We start from the raw sequence: 16,700 nt of genomic DNA, 5'->3' as shown, positions 1-16,700 counted from the left end.
ACATGTGACCAACGTGATAATGAAATAAAAAACATATTCTTAATTGCACCTAAAACAGGCGTTAAAAAAATTAAATTATTCTCTTCTTTATTTTTGCATAAAAATACACCTTATGCTTTCATTCTCCATAGGTTAAGGTGCATTGTAATAATGTAAGACATTGCCAGTACATATTTAAGTAGAAGTCTTTTTGTTCTGTTTTGGCAAAATCATTGTTAAGATTTTCTCATAAGAATGGTAGTCCTGAGGTTACTATTCGGGCTAGATTTAAAAAGGAAATATTTTTCCAAAAGTTTATGGATAAAAAGAGACGAAGGGAAAGAAGAGTTTTCCTCTTCAGCCCCTAAAGAAGCCTCGCAGTGAGGCGAAACATTGGGAGAAAATCTGTTTCCCCCTGGAAGAACATTTATCTGTAGCGCTCACCAGACCGCCAAAGTCAAAAGAAGAGTTTTGTATGAAATTTCATGAATTTCGGTTAGGAATTGACTTTTCTAGATAGATTTAAAGTTAGCTTCATTAGATAATCCTAATCTTAAGGCTCAGATAAAGAAAGAAAAGCTTTAAAAATAGTAAATATAAGCCAAAAGGTAGTAAATCTAAGCCTTAGAATACTAAAATTTACACTCAAAAAATACTAGCTTTAAGCCTAAAAGGAGTTATGTATTCGCTTTTAAACAATGGATTTTTATATGAATGAAAATAATCCGGATCTTCGGAAATATTAGGATTTATTTATCAATCTTTAAATTATTCGTCAAAAAAAAATCACAATATTCGACAGATAAAAACCTCTTGGTCAATTCCCTGGACATAATATGGGTTAAGAGCTAGCATCACTAGAACAAAAGGCTTACAATTATTTTCTATGAGTCATTAAAGACAAAAAATATTTTTTTTCTGTCATAAAATGAGATAATCATGAAAAGATGGAATTCAGGTGCAAGTCAGGTGTGGCAATATTACTATTTTGAAACTAATATTGCTAAAAGGAGCAAATAAAGCAAAAAAATCAAGGAATAAAAGTCTTAATAACCGTAAACCTATTTTCTATTTTTTTATTTTCTTTAAAAAGCAACATAGTACAATTCTTTTAAAAAGACGCCTTTGTTTACTCAATTGTTAAGTCAATAATTGTATGAGGATCCTTAAATTTTTCCAGATCATCCAGATTGTCCCACCAATTCTTTAGAAATTTCTTAAAGATACGATCAAACCAAGGAGTCAAGGGCAATGCTAAAATATCCCTGAAAATATATATAGTTATCGTAAAACATTATTAGAGATTAAAATTGAATTAACCCTTTCGCGTCCCTTGGGTTATACATTGACCCAAACATGATACATTTTGTATTCTCTTAAATTAAATCAATTTAATTATATATCCAAGTTAGAAACATATTCTGTGAGAGAGCATCTATAGAATAATGAAAAGAGCTCATATTTTAATGTTTTATATGGACGCGAAAGGGTTAAATTATATACATAGTACCTACCTTTGAAAATTTTCGTGTTTTATGTAACGAACTTCATCTATTTCCGATGGATTTGGATTAATATCCACATCTTTCTGCAGAATAAATCCATAGCCAATTTCATGCTCGCCTCTACCATTTTCAGAAGAATGCATGTAGAATCGCGTAATATAATTGAAATTCTCAAGTTGAATTTGATCCATCGGTATGCCTAGTTCTTGATTTAATTTCCTACGAGCTGCTCTTCGAACCCCCAATTGATCCTTTTCCTCCCTTTCCTCCTTGATATTGTACAAGGGATGAGAACAGCATGTATTTGCAAATAGGCTGGGATATGTAAGCTATATAAAACGATTGAGAGCAAAAAAAGAAAATGAGAAAAATGAGTCAAGTGGGATACGCAAAAAGTTCTACCTTGTATTTAGAGCGGCGTTGAAGTAACATGTCGCCATTCATGTTAAACAAAATAACGCTAACACCTCGGTGTAGCTTTGCTTTTCCATCCTTTTCCACACGGTGGCAATCTGCCTTACTGGCTGATCCAATTGCTTTATCATTGCGATCCAATAATATGCACGTCTCATTTAGGTAATCCAATTCTTGCATCTTTCTTTCATTACTTACAACATTCACTTTATTGCAATAAGTGCGGATTGCAAATGAATTTTTTTTTTAATGTACTGATTCTTAACATTTTCTTTTTAACATTTAACATAACACAACTCTTGAACACTGCGCTGTACAGTACAGAATGGATCTAAGGGATCTATGAATTTTGGTTGTGCTTTTATATCTTAGCTACTTTATAATGAAATTTAGAAAAAAATCCTTTATTAAATCTACAAAGTAATAGACATTAAAAAAGAAGGTTAAAATTATTATCCTAATGTTATATTAAGCAATTACATAATTCTATAATTTTCATATTCTTTAATTAAAACTACTTAGTTGCATTAGGCACTGCCAACATTTAAATCAGAGTTTTGGTCCACTGTTGGGAAAGAATTTTTCTCATTGCGTGGATGCTCTAAATCCAAATTAACCAAACCTATTGTCTTGGAATGCAAATAATACTCTTTAAGCTAACATAATAACAGAGTCCAGTAGAAATAACTGAAAGTGACTTAAAACCTCAGACAAAGCAAACACCTAAATCTTGGACCATTAGATTTAAGGGGAAGAATGCAAAAACAAAATAGCCAAGAAGAAAAAATTAAATAGTATGTAATAAGAATTACAAAAAAAAATCTTTAAAAAAAGAACATTTTAAAAATATAATGAGGCAGAATATTTTAATTACACATAAGTACCTAGGTATATAGTTTTGTAGACTTTTAGTTTTAGCTGTGTTTCTTTCAGACACAGCTTTTGTGTACCGAGCAAAATCGAAAGTCGTCAGATCGGGCTCAAACTTGGGATGAGCACGAATTAGGGTCCCCACATTCCAAAAAACGTATGCGCCAAAAATAAGATTTTTTCCGGCCGTCCGTCCGTCCGTCCGTCCGTCCGTCCGTCCGTCCGTCCGTCCGGCCGTAGTACAACGCTAAATTGCAAGAGAACGGTAATAGATAAAGACTTGCGGTAAACGGCAAAGTTTAAATATCGACCGGAAGACATCCGATTATGACGTCAAATTTTACCCCCCACCCCCGAGTCCGCCATTTTGAATAACCTAAAAATCTTGTTTTCGCTATATCTCAGTCCCTGTAATAGATAAAAATCTGAAATTTTTATATGTTGTAGGGGACATCAATACCTTTCCAACGATACCTCATTTTCGAAAATCGGTCAAGCCGTTTAGTCAATATGGCCGCCACAATTTTTCATCGAAAATCGACTATAACTCGAAAACGGCTTGACCGATTTTGATCAACCTGGGCTCAAATGAAAGCTCTCAACAAACCCTACAAATCTCTAGAACATACGAAGTTTCAAAAGTGACCGCTAGGGGAGCAAAAATCAAAAACAAAATTTTCGATGAGTTTTCGATTAATATCTCGAAAACGCCATTATCGATTTGCTTCATTTTTTGATATATTATAGCTTACTATAACATCTATTTATAAAAAAAAATTTAAAAAATTTATGTCGCCATTTTGAAAATATTGAGTTCCAACTTTGACATGTCATATCTCGGGTTCTACAAGTCCGATTTTGATCAACTCAAGCGCAAATGAAAGGTTTCGTGAAACCCTACAAATGTCTAGAACATTGAAACTTCGAGAAATGACCGCGAGAGGCGCTAAAGTCAAAACCAAAATTTTCGAAAATTTCGAACTCGAATATTTCGAAAATGCCATTATCGATTTACTTAATATTTTAATATTGTAACGAAGGTTGGGGTCCGGTAGGACGATCAGGATGATCGCCACCGTCAAAGGATTTGGAATGAAACACGTCGCTTTGCCATCTTCACATTCTATTTCTCACAGTGCACTTGTCGGCATTTTCTCTACATGTGTTGCGTGTATTGGAGTGCACTGCCGTACCGACCTGCCTCCGGATGGATTGTGCTGAGTCATCAGCGTCGGCGTGAATGCGTGCACACGCACAAGGGGATGTTCCTGCGGTGTTCTGGCTGCATTGAGGGGGCCACCCGCGCCCCATTGGCGACACAGGTAGTGCGAGTCGCGGCGGCGACACACGGCTGAAACCACGTGGAGATTCCGGGAGCTCGTTGAGGGCGGAGGAGACGTCTTGGAACTGGCGTCGGGGGCACACAACTAGATGGCACGGGCTTCTGTGGGGAAGCGGTCCGCAAAGGCACTGTCTAGCGTGTCCTGGTGACGAGAAGGGCATCCAGGACGTAATGCCGGCCGGAATGAGCCATCGGCAAGGGCATACGTCGATGCAAGAGGTCCAAGGTGCCTCGTCCGGCAATTGAGGAGCCCAAGGGAATTCCAGGGGGCGTTGGCGAGCCCCACAGCAGGGCGGAAGCCCTCTGTGCACTTTCACTTCCACTGACTTTGCACTTCGTGCAGTTCCCTTGGCAACAAGTACGGCAAAGACTGCCGTTGTTCCTTCACGTCAAGTTTTATCTCTCTCTCCCCACTTCTATTTGTCCTAAGAGATGCCGTTGCGGGATCGACGTTCGTAACAATATGTTATAGTTGAGGTTAAGACCTTTCCAACGATAGCTCAAACTCGAAAATCTATGGAGCTGTTCCCGAGATATGGCGTTTTAAAGATTTCTCGGGGGATGAATTTTCAACTTTTCCCGACTTTGCGCGTATTTAAATTAATTTACGCTCTAGTTTGCTCTCACAAAATTGGTACACTGAAAGAAACACAGCTCTCGTAAGCTTGGTCAGCTTACCAGTACATTTTAGACTTTGTACCGCATTGAGAAATACGAAGGGCCTCAGCGGCTTTAGTGATCTTCAGCACTGCTTGGGAGGACAACAACAATCTACAAATCAGAGGGTGTATTTATTTATGTAACTCTCCGAGTGCTGGGTGGCTGCACATTTCTTATGGGTCACCCAGCCTCGGAGAGTTACATAATCTACCCTCAGTAAAACTATTTTTATTAGAGAGGTAAATTATGTACATAGGTATGTAACTTATTTTCCTATGTACAACAGTTGAAGAAAAAAATGAAATTTTGATGAAAATTGCTGATCATACAATATTGAAAAAAAAATCACTGCAATGTTGAATATACTAAGGAATCAAAGAATAAAAGTATATCTTTTTATTTTATTTTATTTTTCTCAAAAAGCATTGTAAGTAAAATTCTTCTTAACCTCCGGAATTTAATGAATTGTTAATTGATGAATTGTATGGGGATTTTTGAATTTTTCCAGATTATCAAGATTGTCCCACCAGAGCTTTAGTTGATTCTTAAAGATAAGATCAAACCAAGGAGTTAAGGGCAATGCTAAAATATCCCTGAAAAGGATACATAATACATAATATTAGATATAGGAGAAGATATTAATTTTATTAAATAGAAAGTTACCTCTGAAAATTTTCGCGTTTTATGTAACGAACTTCAGCAACTTCCAATGGATTTGGATTAATATCTACGTTTTTCTGCAGAATAAAGACATAAACAATTTCATGCTCGCCCAATTCATCATTTATAGAATCGTGAAAATGCATCCGCATTAGATAGGTCAAATCCTCAAGTTGAATTTGATCCATCGGTATGCCTAGTTCTTGATTTAATTTCCTACGAGCAGCTCTTCGAACCCCCAATTGATCCTTTTCTTCCCTTTCACCCTCAATGTCGTATAATGGGTAAGAACAACATGTATTTGTAAACAAGTTAGGATAAATAATCTGTAACAAAAAATGGTAAAATTAGGAAAATGGGGAAAAAGAGTTAACTTTAAGGGGCAAAAAGTTTCACCTTATTTTTAGAGCGGCGTTGGATCAACATGTCGCCGTTTGTGTTGAACAAAAAAACGCTAAAACTTCTGTGGAGCTTTGATCTCATTCTTTTATCCATACGTCGACAATCTTTCTTACTGGCTGATCCAATTGCTTTACCATCACGATCCAATAGAATGCAAGTATCATTCAGGAGAGCTAATTTTTGAATCCTTCTTTCGTTACATAAAACATTCACTTTATCACTATAATTGCGGATTGCAAATGAAAGATTTTTTAATGTTCTTCTTAGCATTTTTTCTTTTATTTAGAAAACTAGAAATTATACATTAATGCACTCGGCAGCACTATAATTCACACAATGAATCTAAAATTGTTGATCGCGCTTTTATATTTTAAGCATTTTGGAAGAAAAAAATCGTTTTTATATTGTATCGAACAGACATTAAAAACGTTTAAAAATATTCTCTTTTTTTGTATAAATGCAATAAAAGTACTTTCATAGAAGGTCAAATGTTTCCGTAATGACGATCAAGAAAAAAGTAATTCAAAAGAAAATAAGAAAAATTATCCAATTAAACCTTTTCCCTAATTTATAGAAAGAAAATCACCAAAATTGGTAAAATTCAGACAAAAATCTTTTTTTTTTCGTTATAAGCAGAAAACATAAGATTTTCTTTCTCAGAAATGTTTTGGAATTTTTTAAATTTTTTTATGTATCAGAATACCAAAAAAATATAATAAAATAATCTTTAATTGTTAAAAAAACAAAGGTTTTTAATAAAATCGTCCACAATCATTTTGAAGGTTTAGGTAATTAATTAATTGAATAGTGAGTTTTGCATTATCTATAATTAAATAATATACATACTATATTTCTGTATATGTAGCTCCAATTGCCACCCAAGATAATTAATTCCTACTATAAAAAATAAAAGTAAAGTAAAATATAAAATGCATAGATATATACATTATATATACATATAAAATGCAAAGATAAATATATATAAACTGCAAAGATAAAAAAATTAAATATAGCATGGATGGAACAGTATAAAGCGAAAGAACGGTAAGTAAAACTTACGGGCTGTGATTCTTTCTTTGTGAGTATAATGTGAAGTTGCCTGGCAAATTTTGAGGAGGGACTTACTCGCGAGCCGAATCACAGCCAACGCGCAGAAATTTTAAAGAAATCCTTAATCGTGGCAAAATCCTTAATCGTTCTCCCGCAATTTACCGTTATACTCCGGCCGGCCGGACGGCCGGACAAATTTTTGGCGCATACGTTTTTTGGAATGTGGGGACCCTAATTCGTGCTCATCCCGAGTTTGAGCCCGATCTGACTACTTTGCATTTTGGAGTGTACACAGAAGCTGTGCTTCTTTGAAGAAAGAATCACAGCTAATAATTAATTTTTCTACTTAAAAAAATTCAATGCATTTTTTACTACTTTTTGAATTTGGCGCCTTAAATATAGTTCCAAAAGCAGCCACACTGGCTATTTTGAGCACTGTTTGGTAAAGAGAAAATGAGGCGGATGCATTTCACCGCTATCCGTCTCCCTCACACATTCACTTTTTTGCAATTTTCTCGCATTTTCCTTCTTTCCCAGCGAAATTGAGTTTTTCATGACCAGGAAAACACTTTTGAATTTTTGGCATCAAAAATTCCAAAAGTCACGAAAATCGCGAAAATCCATTTCCGGGAAAAAAAGTGCGTGTAAAATCCCCAACCGTCAAAATTTTCTTTGTAACCCAACCGTCAAAGTTTCCGTAAGCCCCAAATTCCGCACAGAGCGGCTTCCCGGGCCCGCGGGAGCACCCGTAAGTGCTCCAGGAGTCCCAAAAATGCGTTTTACCCCCAAAAATTTGGGAAAAACAAGGAAATCACGAATTTTGTCGAAATGCAAAAAAAAAGTTCGTTAAAGTTCAAAAAATATTTTTTTCTTCGTCTTACCATGGGTCCGGCCGGGTTTTGGGACGGGAAACCTCCCCTTTTTTCCCAATTGTCAAAATATTTGTGACAAAACAGAAGAAAATTTGCTTATTTTGTGAGAAAATTTTGTGCTTTTCTGCAAGTTTTTTCTGCGAATTTCCCATCGAAAATGGTAAGGAAAACTCATTTATTTCTTCTTTTTGTACATCATTGCATTAAATGTGGATATTTTTACTGCTTAGATACGATTTATCTTGATACAAAATCGTGCGGGGAAAACGCGCCTCGCAAAATGGTACATGAATTTCGATGATGATGAAAAGCAGAAATTAATTGAGGAAGTTCATGCTGTGGTGACTGTCCGGGATGCTAAACACACCAACTTTGTCGAGGTGAGTCCCAATTCCGTGCATCCTGGACACAGTGGGAGGATTGCAGTGCTTTAATCTCGTATCTTCTCCTTCCATGACGCAATCTTCCGGACATTGACCGGATGCTGTGCTCTGACACAATCAATTGTCGCATGCAGTTCAGGAACTTCAAGATTGTCTACAGACGCTATGCTGGACTCTACTTCTGCATCTGTGTGGATGTGAATGATAACAATTTGTGCTACTTGGAGGCGATTCACAACTTTGTGGAGGTTCTCAATGAATACTTCCACAATGTCTGCGAGCTAGATCTCGTGTTTAACTTCTACAAAGTCTACACGGTGGTGGATGAGATGTTCCTGGCCGGGGAGATCCGGGAAACGTCTCAGACAAAAGTTCTCAAACAACTCCTCACACTCAACTCATTAGAATAAAAAGGACAAAAGGATGAAAAAAAAAGTTATATTGAATATTCGTGATTCCCAGAGCAGGAAGTTGCGGAGAAAGAAAAAATAATCTAATTGTTAATGCTTGTTCTCTCGAAGACTCACCTGCGAGACTATTATTATATACAATATGTACATTTTTCTTCAGGATGAAGGAAGAATGATAGATTTATTCCAAAATTATATTTAAGTTTCCATGAAGGACCCTTTCACCGCTGTTTAGAATCATTCTCATTTAATAAATGATTTAATTCCACGTATAAATTGAAAATGTATTTTAGTGATATGTGGATGATGTAGAGGGAGCATAATCAGGACGTAAAGAGAGTAGTAATCTTGGATTTTTCAGGATTTCTTGTTATTGAGATTTTGTCCAGGACCTTACGGACACGGACTTAGCTCACAGCAAAAAGGGAATCGATATTCTGTTTAAAATATTTTCATTTTCTTTCAACTTGAAAATTTTGTAAAATTATTTGACAGTTTAAAGTTTTAACTAATCTGGAAATTTTTCAGAAAAGTTTTTTTTAAAGATTCTTGAAATAATATTCTTTTCTTTCTCAATACGACTAAAGAAAAAAATTTAAAATATTTCTACAGAATATCTTGCCCTGCAATTCCCAAATTGTGAGAAAAGAATAGAAAAGTTTTTTGTCAGAATCAGTCGAAAAACCTACCTTTTCGTTAATTCTGTATACGTTCTTCTGGAAAAGCATAATTTAGTATTCTGTGGTGGTGTCTTCCAGAACACATCCTGTCAACTTAAAACTTAAGAACAAAGACAATCTAGATAAGGATAGGGATCAGAACAGCGATTCAGAATGTTCAGAATATTGGAGTCGAGATTCAGATAAAAATCTTTTATTTTCTAACAATAACAGGTAAACATTGTAAGATTTTGACATTTGATGTTTTAAAATCGTTCTTTTTTTTTGAGATTTTTGTTCTATAAAAGAAAAACAAAGAATTCGTTGTTCCAAAAAAAAAAACAAAAAGATCTTCAAAGAACTCTGAATTTTCCTCCAAAAACACGATTAACTCTTGGAGGATTTTGATGGCCACCGTGGCCAATTTGGCATTTTTTAAATCGTCACAGAATTAAAATCTATTCAACATTCCGTGATAATTTTTGCATTTTATTGTAGGAAAGTTCCATTTCTTCAAGATCGTTGAAAGAAAACTTGGAAAAATATTTCCTTTTGAGAGAAAGTGATGGTCAAACTTTTGAGGTTAGAAATCTCGATCCTCCAGTGTTAAAGAAATAAAATGTCAAAATCTTATAAGATTTTCCTAGAATACGAAAAATCTTATAACTGATAAATGCTTGCTGGCTTTCCTTGGGTGAGCGAGAATTTCCTCTGACGAACACCGGAAGCCTTTAATCATGAACGTCAAGAGACAAAATAAAATATAATTAATGAAGTTCAAGAAAAGAAAAGATTTTTACCAGAATCGGCCCCATTTTTTTTTATAACGTTACAACGCTGAAACCAAAACCGGTACATTTTCCGTAGAGGCGAGAAGTGCCAAGACAAGAAAATTGTGTGTTTTAATTGTTTTTCTTTCTAACAGATTGGATTTTCTCTCAGTGCACTAATTAACCAATTTAACAACAAGACAAACAAGGAGATTTCCATTCTGAGAAAATGCTGACATCGAAGAGAAAAGGTTTGAAAAGTTGCCCCATTTTTCTGGTTAACGGAACTAATTAAAAATTCCCCCGGATATAATTTTCTTTAGCAATTTTGTTTGAATTTATTGTGGAGCTGCTCGTAAAAGGAATTATAGGCTACAAATATCCGGACAACTACATTAAGAAGAGCCTCGTGAAGAGTATCTTCGGGGGGTACCTGGCTAAACACTGCGTCACTGAACTCTTTCAGTCCTTACACGTAAGCCGGAAAGATTTCCCTTTTTCCGGAAGATCCAAGACTCGAGGATTCTTTTTGTTTAGCTTTCAGCAATTCTCGTGGAATGTCGGCTAATCCTTCCGCTGGAGAATTCACCCAGAGATGATGCAACGATTTATAAATTTTCCAACGAACGCCTCAAGGATTTGATTAGAAAATTCTCCAAAGTGGGGAAATTCTATTCACTCAAGGGGCTGATTAATCCAGAACCGAGTGAGCTGTATGTTCATCACTGTGTGACTTTCAGCGCGTTCGCCTTTTCTGCGGGGTCAGAAGAGCGTCGAAATTGTCGCTGTATAATTTGTGAGAAATCCTTCAAGACACCTCGAGAGTACGAGGATCACATGAGATTCCACGCGAAGAGCAATGCTCCAAAGGATGCCAAAATGTAAGATCTCTATGCTGGATCATCCTTTGGGGTCTTCTTAAAAATTCTTCTGAATTTTCTAGACTGTCTCAATCTTTCAAAGTCTCAATAATTGAGATCACACTGAAAGACATCATGCTTGAGATTACAAATACGCTCGACGTGTACCAGAGTATCCAGAAGATTGAATTGATCTCCCCTTCCTACGAGAACATTAAGATTTCCCAGAAATTCTCAACAATCGGGCTAGATGGGAACAAGAGGGTTGTCTACCAAATCCCGAGGAATCTCTTTCAGGACATCTTTGAGGTGATTGGAATGTGGAAGATTGTCTTTAAATTTTCCAACAGGAACATTGGAAGTGGGACGGAAATTTATGATCTTGTGGTAAGATTTATTCAAGAAGAATTTATTGAATTTTATTAATTTTTATTATGTAAAAAAATAAATCAAAAGACGTACGAGAGGAATGAATATTTAAAGAAAATACAGCGTGAAGAAAAAGGGTAAGAAGAAAAGCGATAAATAATAAGAATCTAAGAACAAGAAAAGCATAACTTTCAGGAAATTCCATGCTGAGCTGAAGCTGTACAAGACTCTCCAGCATTATCCAACATTTGAAATGGAGGCGCTGTTTAAGAAGGATTTTGCACCGTCGATTGAGAGCAATTTGCAAGAAAGGACTCTCCACAGGAAGCTGGAGGACTACATGAATGCCGAAGCAACAGGAAGACTCCATCAGAGCAACTATGTCGAAGTAATGAGTCACTCACTGCAAATTGAGGAACTCACCGTGAGCAAGGAAGTGGAGAAGTACAATAAGAATGACCAGAGGCTACAATACAGAAGCCACGGATGCTACACTCTCAACATTGAGAAGGTTTCCGAAATGCGCCCATCAATCCTGCCAAATGATCGAATCTGTCTCATTAATCAATATGAATACAATCGCCTGGTGGCTCCCAATGAAACAGCCAAAAAGATCTTTGGGAGAATCGTGCGGATTGAGAATGATTGTATTGTGGTGCGTGTAAGGGGGCGGATCAGCCCCAATGATAGATTTCACGTGAGCTTCGAGCCGAACAGGAACAATTTTCGCATTGAAGCTCATGCGCTGCATCTTCTGAAGAATTCCCCGAAATTGCAGAAGATCCTTTTTCCTCTCGAACCACCGATACCAAAGAATACTCCACCAGCTAAAGAGTGAGCGTCTGGATCCTTTTATTTCACTCTTGATCTAAATTTTATTTAAAAAAAAATGATCTTTGCAGGCCAATTTGGTTCAATAAGTGTGTGGCGAATAATGAGGAACAGAAGTGGGCTATAATGCACATTGTCGCAGGAACAGCATACCCATGCCCCTACATAATCTTCGGTCCACCCGGAACGGGGAAGACCCTCACAGTTGTCGAAGCAGTCTGTCAGCTGTGGAAGCAACAGCCAAACTCTCACGTGCTGGTAACAGCTCAATCCAATGCAGCTTGCGATGAGATCACCACACGCCTGCTGCGCTACCTACCAAACACCGGCATTCTCAGGATGTTTTCCAAAGTCAAAGAGAGGGAAATTCCAACGATGGATCCAGAACTGGTTAAAGTGGCAAATATGAGGGAAGATGGATTGTTTTATCCCTCCCTGAAGATGATTTATCAATTCAGAATCGTGGTGTGTACCATCAGCATGGCTGGAAAGTGAGTTGATTTTATTTTTAAAAAAAATTAATTTTATGATTTTCTTTAATCCATTTCGGTCGCTCATAAAAATTTTCTCTTGATATCGATTGAAATGAAATTTTTAGAAATGATCGTTCTTCACCAAAGAAATGTTTCAGAATTAATTTAATCATTCGAGACTGCTCAGTTATTCAAAGGAAATTAGTCCGATTCAAGCAAAACCATTTTCTATATTTTATTTGCTCTTCAGAGATAATTTTCACAAATTTTTATCAAAATCGGTTCAGTAGATTTTTTACAATAAATGAAAATGTGAGAGAACTAAAAAAAAAGATGGCGTCATTTTTTCAGAACATTAATATTGATTTCAATCCGTTCTAAAACAAATCTACCGAACGAAAGTGAATGATTTTTTTTCCAGAATTCAGATTTGAAAAAAAAAAAAAATAAATAGGGTAAACTGGGGCAAAAAAAGTCAAATAAAAGCTCAAATTATCGTGTTTCCTAGCTAGATAGAACAAAATGATCTAAGAAAGAATTGTAGAGCAAAAAATGTACTAAAGAAATGAGCTATTCATTTCGCTTTATCAATTGAGCTCTTTCCAAACCCTTAAGTGACTTTTTTTGCCCCGCTCTGCTCTTCCTTAAAAAAATTCTTCCAGTGTATCAGAAATGTTTTAAAAATGTTAAGTAAAAGGTTCCATTTCGTATGTTTTAACCGTCATAAAGTGCATTTTCAACATCATCTCAAAATTGGAAATCGGTCAAACCGTTTAGGCAATTCAAGATCAGCTTTATGTAAGAAAATTTCCTCTCAACAACTATCTCTCAGATCACTTCTATCTCTGTAAAAAAAAAATTCTTTTTTCGACTTTTTAAAAGGTCTAAAAGGCTTGAGTGAAGAAAGTGTTTAAATTGACCCCAGCCTGTCTTATACAGCCCTTTAGCACCACAAGAGCATTATAATTTAAAGCATCAAATCTCTTTTTCAGATTGGTGCAAGCTCGCATTAATACAAAACACTTTAGCCACGTTTTTATCGATGAAAGTGGATGCTGCACTGAATCCCAGACAATTGTCCCCATCATTGGGATCGTGGCGAATGAGCATAACATTCATGGACAGATCATTCTTGCGGGTGATCACAAACAATTGGGACCCGTTCTGACGTCCTCCATGGCCAAACGGCGTGGCTACAGCATCTCCATGATGGAACGCCTCATCCAGTGCTCAGCATATGAGCGGAAGACTGCAACGTCAAAGTATAATGTGAATCTCGCTTCAAAGCTACTGCACAACTACCGATCATGCCCACCGATTCTCGATGTATCCAACATTATGTTCTACGACAATCAACTCATTGCCAATGCACAAAACAATTGGGCGCTAAATTGGAAGTTTCTGCCAAATAAGAAGATCCCAATTGCCTTTGATCCAATTATGGGGAACTGTGAGCAGGATTCCGATTCACCGAGTTTCTACAATAGCATTGAGATTGATGCTGTGATGGGAATTCTCACGGAGATCCTCACAAATGGCGTCAATTCGCGCAAGATCACCGAGAGTGAGGTGGGCATCATTGCACCGTACAAGAAGCAAATGACAAAAATTCGTGATATGTGCACAGCACGTGGCTGGGAGGGTATTGATGTGGCATCAGTGGAGCTGTTTCAGGGAAGGGAGAAGGAGGTGATTATTTTGACAACGGTACGATCGCAGAAACGATCCCTTGGATTCCTCAGTGATCCGAAAAGGCTCAATGTGGCCCTGACTCGGGCAAAGGGTCTCCTTATCATTGTGGGGAATCCCGAAACGCTCAGTTATGACAAAAATTGGAAATTCGTTATTGATCTCTACGGGACGTACGGGTTGATCTCATCGGTTTCGAAGAACATCCAGTTTTCAAGGAATTTCGATACATCCCTCACATCGATGATTAATCATTTTAAACGTATTTCATTGTAAAAATCAACCAAGAAGATCGAATTATTAAGAATTTTCCAATTAAAATTACATTTTCAAATGAATAAAGCATTTTTCTTCGAGATTGCTTCCTCAACTTCCAGACCATCCATGTTTATTCCGTTCCTTTGTCGTTGAAATGCGCGGGAGATTCAATTTTTAAACATTCTGACAGGTTTCCCGGCTTCCGGAATGGGTTTGCTCTTCAGGAATTTTCTTGTGTCCAGAAATTTTGCATTTTACCGTGATATCCTGAAGATGAAGCTGCTCACACAGAAGGAAGCCATTGACATTGATAATAAGCTATTCAATGACTACAAATTCAGTGTGGATCAACTGATGGAACTAGCTGGACTTGCCTGTGCCCACTCCATTGCAAAATGCTACCAAATTGATAAACTTCCAACTGCAAAAGTTCTCGTTTGCTGTGGTCCTGGGAACAATGGTGGAGATGGTTTGGTTTGTGCCAGACATTTGGCACTGATGGGCTACACGCCGGTGATCTACTACCCGAAGCAGACAGACAACATTCTCTACAAGAACTTAGTTCATCAGTGCAAGGGGATGGATATTGAATTCATCCAGGAAGCTCCCAAAAGTGAGGAGATTGATGCGGGATTTTCAGTAGTCATTGATGCTCTCTTTGGGTTCAGTTTCAAACCCCCAGTGAGGGAATCCTTCATCGCAATTATGGAATCTCTCGTGAAAATCAAAACCCCGATTGCCAGCATTGATATTCCGAGTGGATGGGATGTTGAACGTGGTCCAATGGATGAGAAATCGTCAATCAATCCCCAAATGCTTATTTCCCTCACAGCACCGAAACAATGTGCTGCCCATTTTAAGGGAGAATTTCACTACCTTGGCGGAAGATTTGTCCCTCCCTCCCTGCAGAAGGAGTACAAACTGGATTTGCCGGTATATCCGGGAACTGAATGTTGCGTAAAGTTGTAAAGAAAAGGGGGAATGAAATATTAAATTTTTTTTCTAATTAAAAGCATAATTTTATTCATTTCTCTTCATCACTCTCATCAGAATTTCCTCCTCCTCCTCCTGATTCCTGCGCTTTCTTCCTCAAAATTGTCCCCGGACTGGGATATGGTCGCATTTGGTACAAAGACCCTGAAGCTGTGGTATCAACCCCTGATTTCTTATCCTCATGATCAAGACCAGATGCCCAAGTTCCTCGTGGTGTGTCTGAATACGATGCCGGATCCATTGGATCGAGAACATCGAGATCCTTAGGGGGCTTGTAGCCACGAGAACGACGCTCAGACTTGGATTTAAGCGCCTTCTCGAGATCCCTTGATTTGGACTTCTTAGGCGGAGGCATTTGGGATTTAACATAATCAGATTCAGACTGTGGAAGGGGGATCATCTCTGTGTCTGTTTGCGATTGAATTGGTGGCAGAGAACTCTCCAAATCCTCTTCTGGAGACACCTCATCGAGTTCCTTCCTCAAAGCTGCTGCACTTTTTGATATATGAGACTTTGGATGTGTTGGTGGAAGCCACGAGACTGTATCATCCTGAGAATTCCAGTAATAATGAGCTCCACTGCAAAAAGAAACAGAGAATGAATCCTAAGACCTTGAAGATAGAAAAATTCTTTGCTAGGACTTACCATCCTTCATCAAACACTTCGGTCCAATTCTTCGGGAGAGGATACCTCTTCAGGAGCTTCTCCTTGCGTCTCAAGTACTCCTCCGATGGCTGAGTTATTCCATCACCCCAGTGATTGATGCAGAAAAGGGTGCATCGGTGGAAGATGTTGTACTTATTGGGGCATCCCTTGTATCCCAAATTATTCCCTTCCGTGATCCGACGTTTCAAGCTCTCACTCCAAAAATTATCCTGAGGCTTTTTAACCGGTTCAAAATCATACTGAGCTGGCTCCTCGACTTCATCATAATCCTCAGCGATGATTTCTTCATTCTGGATGTTTTCTGGTTCTGAAATTAGGAAGAAAAATTAGAAAATAATGATTTTTGGTTGAGAGTAAATCATTAAATACCTTTTGCACTGTCAATTATCCCTCTCTTAGCAAGGCGAGCTAATAGAGCTGGTGGCAAGGACATTCTTTGCTTCCTTTCACTTCCGATAATGTACGAAAACTAAATAAAATTACTTTTTAATGCAATTTTGCAAGGATTTGTTTTTGTTGTGTTGTTTTTGCAAATAATTTGACATTTCACTGACATTTCTTCTCGTATTTTTTGAGGTTAGAATC

At 37.3% G+C, this 16,700-nt stretch overlaps 5 protein-coding genes across 5 annotated transcripts; 3 read left to right on the top strand and 2 right to left on the bottom strand.

Annotated features, from left to right (window-relative positions):
• Positions 1–39: 39 nt before the first annotated feature.
• LOC129788785 (isopentenyl-diphosphate Delta-isomerase 1-like) lies at positions 40–2,078 on the bottom strand. The gene is made up of 3 exons (XM_055825155.1): positions 1,887–2,078; positions 1,494–1,813; positions 40–49 (listed from the first exon to the last, which is right to left on the bottom strand). The coding sequence occupies exons 1-3, from the start codon at positions 2,076–2,078 to the stop codon at positions 40–42; spliced, it is 522 nt and encodes a 173-aa protein (XP_055681130.1).
• A 5,723-nt stretch (positions 2,079–7,801) lies between these two features.
• Positions 7,802–8,830, top strand: LOC129786173 (AP-2 complex subunit sigma). Its single transcript, XM_055821023.1, has 3 exons — positions 7,802–7,914; positions 7,985–8,134; positions 8,272–8,830. The coding sequence occupies exons 1-3, from the start codon at positions 7,912–7,914 to the stop codon at positions 8,545–8,547; spliced, it is 429 nt and encodes a 142-aa protein (XP_055676998.1). The 5' UTR covers positions 7,802–7,911; the 3' UTR covers positions 8,548–8,830.
• Positions 8,831–10,048: 1,218 nt separating this feature from the next.
• On the top strand, positions 10,049–14,540 carry LOC129785969 (putative helicase mov-10-B.1). The gene is made up of 8 exons (XM_055820682.1): positions 10,049–10,227; positions 10,300–10,451; positions 10,514–10,857; positions 10,920–11,223; positions 11,293–11,342; positions 11,401–12,039; positions 12,108–12,527; positions 13,502–14,540. The coding sequence occupies exons 1-8, from the start codon at positions 10,206–10,208 to the stop codon at positions 14,472–14,474; spliced, it is 2,904 nt and encodes a 967-aa protein (XP_055676657.1). The 5' UTR covers positions 10,049–10,205; the 3' UTR covers positions 14,475–14,540.
• Positions 14,541–14,654: 114 nt separating this feature from the next.
• LOC129786149 (NAD(P)H-hydrate epimerase) lies at positions 14,655–15,468 on the top strand. Its single transcript, XM_055820996.1, has one exon. The coding sequence runs from the start codon at positions 14,664–14,666 to the stop codon at positions 15,423–15,425; it is 762 nt and encodes a 253-aa protein (XP_055676971.1). The 5' UTR covers positions 14,655–14,663; the 3' UTR covers positions 15,426–15,468.
• On the bottom strand, positions 15,457–16,644 carry LOC129786131 (polyglutamine-binding protein 1). The gene is made up of 3 exons (XM_055820965.1): positions 16,485–16,644; positions 16,095–16,422; positions 15,457–16,027 (listed from the first exon to the last, which is right to left on the bottom strand). Exons 1-3 carry the CDS (start codon positions 16,546–16,548, stop codon positions 15,481–15,483), a joined length of 939 nt encoding a protein of 312 aa, XP_055676940.1. The 5' UTR covers positions 16,549–16,644; the 3' UTR covers positions 15,457–15,480.
• Positions 16,645–16,700: the final 56 nt, after the last annotated feature.

Source organism: Lutzomyia longipalpis, chromosome 1 (genome assembly GCF_024334085.1).
Source record: "Lutzomyia longipalpis isolate SR_M1_2022 chromosome 1, ASM2433408v1".
In the NCBI taxonomy this organism is placed as follows: domain Eukaryota; kingdom Metazoa; phylum Arthropoda; class Insecta; order Diptera; family Psychodidae; genus Lutzomyia; species Lutzomyia longipalpis.
Note: the sequence above shows the minus strand (reverse complement) of the source record. Positions and strands in the feature narration are given on the sequence as shown.

What these genes read in the sequence shown, in the direction of transcription:
- LOC129786149 (XM_055820996.1), top strand. Translation starts at nt 14,664, where the DNA reads ATGGGTTTGCTCTTCAGGAATTTTCTTGTGTCCAGAAATTTTGCATTT.
- LOC129786131 (XM_055820965.1), bottom strand. Translation starts at nt 16,548, where the DNA reads ATGTCCTTGCCACCAGCTCTATTAGCTCGCCTTGCTAAGAGAGGGATA. An exon ending in GATAATTGACAGTGCAAAAG is followed by an intron (nt 16,423 to 16,484) that starts GTATTTAATGAT and finishes TCCTAATTTCAG; the next exon opens with AACCAGAAAACATCCAGAAT. An exon ending in GAAGTGTTTGATGAAGGATG is followed by an intron (nt 16,028 to 16,094) that starts GTAAGTCCTAGC and finishes TTCTTTTTGCAG; the next exon opens with TGGAGCTCATTATTACTGGA.
- LOC129785969 (XM_055820682.1), top strand. Translation starts at nt 10,206, where the DNA reads ATGCTGACATCGAAGAGAAAAG. An exon ending in GCTGACATCGAAGAGAAAAG is followed by an intron (nt 10,228 to 10,299) that starts GTTTGAAAAGTT and finishes AATTTTCTTTAG; the next exon opens with CAATTTTGTTTGAATTTATT. An exon ending in CGGAAATTTATGATCTTGTG is followed by an intron (nt 11,224 to 11,292) that starts GTAAGATTTATT and finishes ATAAATCAAAAG; the next exon opens with ACGTACGAGAGGAATGAATA.
- LOC129786173 (XM_055821023.1), top strand. An exon ending in AACACACCAACTTTGTCGAG is followed by an intron (nt 8,135 to 8,271) that starts GTGAGTCCCAAT and finishes TGTCGCATGCAG; the next exon opens with TTCAGGAACTTCAAGATTGT.
- LOC129788785 (XM_055825155.1), bottom strand. Translation starts at nt 2,078, where the DNA reads ATGCAAGAATTGGATTACCTAAATGAGACGTGCATATTATTGGATCGC. An exon ending in AACGCCGCTCTAAATACAAG is followed by an intron (nt 1,814 to 1,886) that starts GTAGAACTTTTT and finishes CGTTTTATATAG; the next exon opens with CTTACATATCCCAGCCTATT.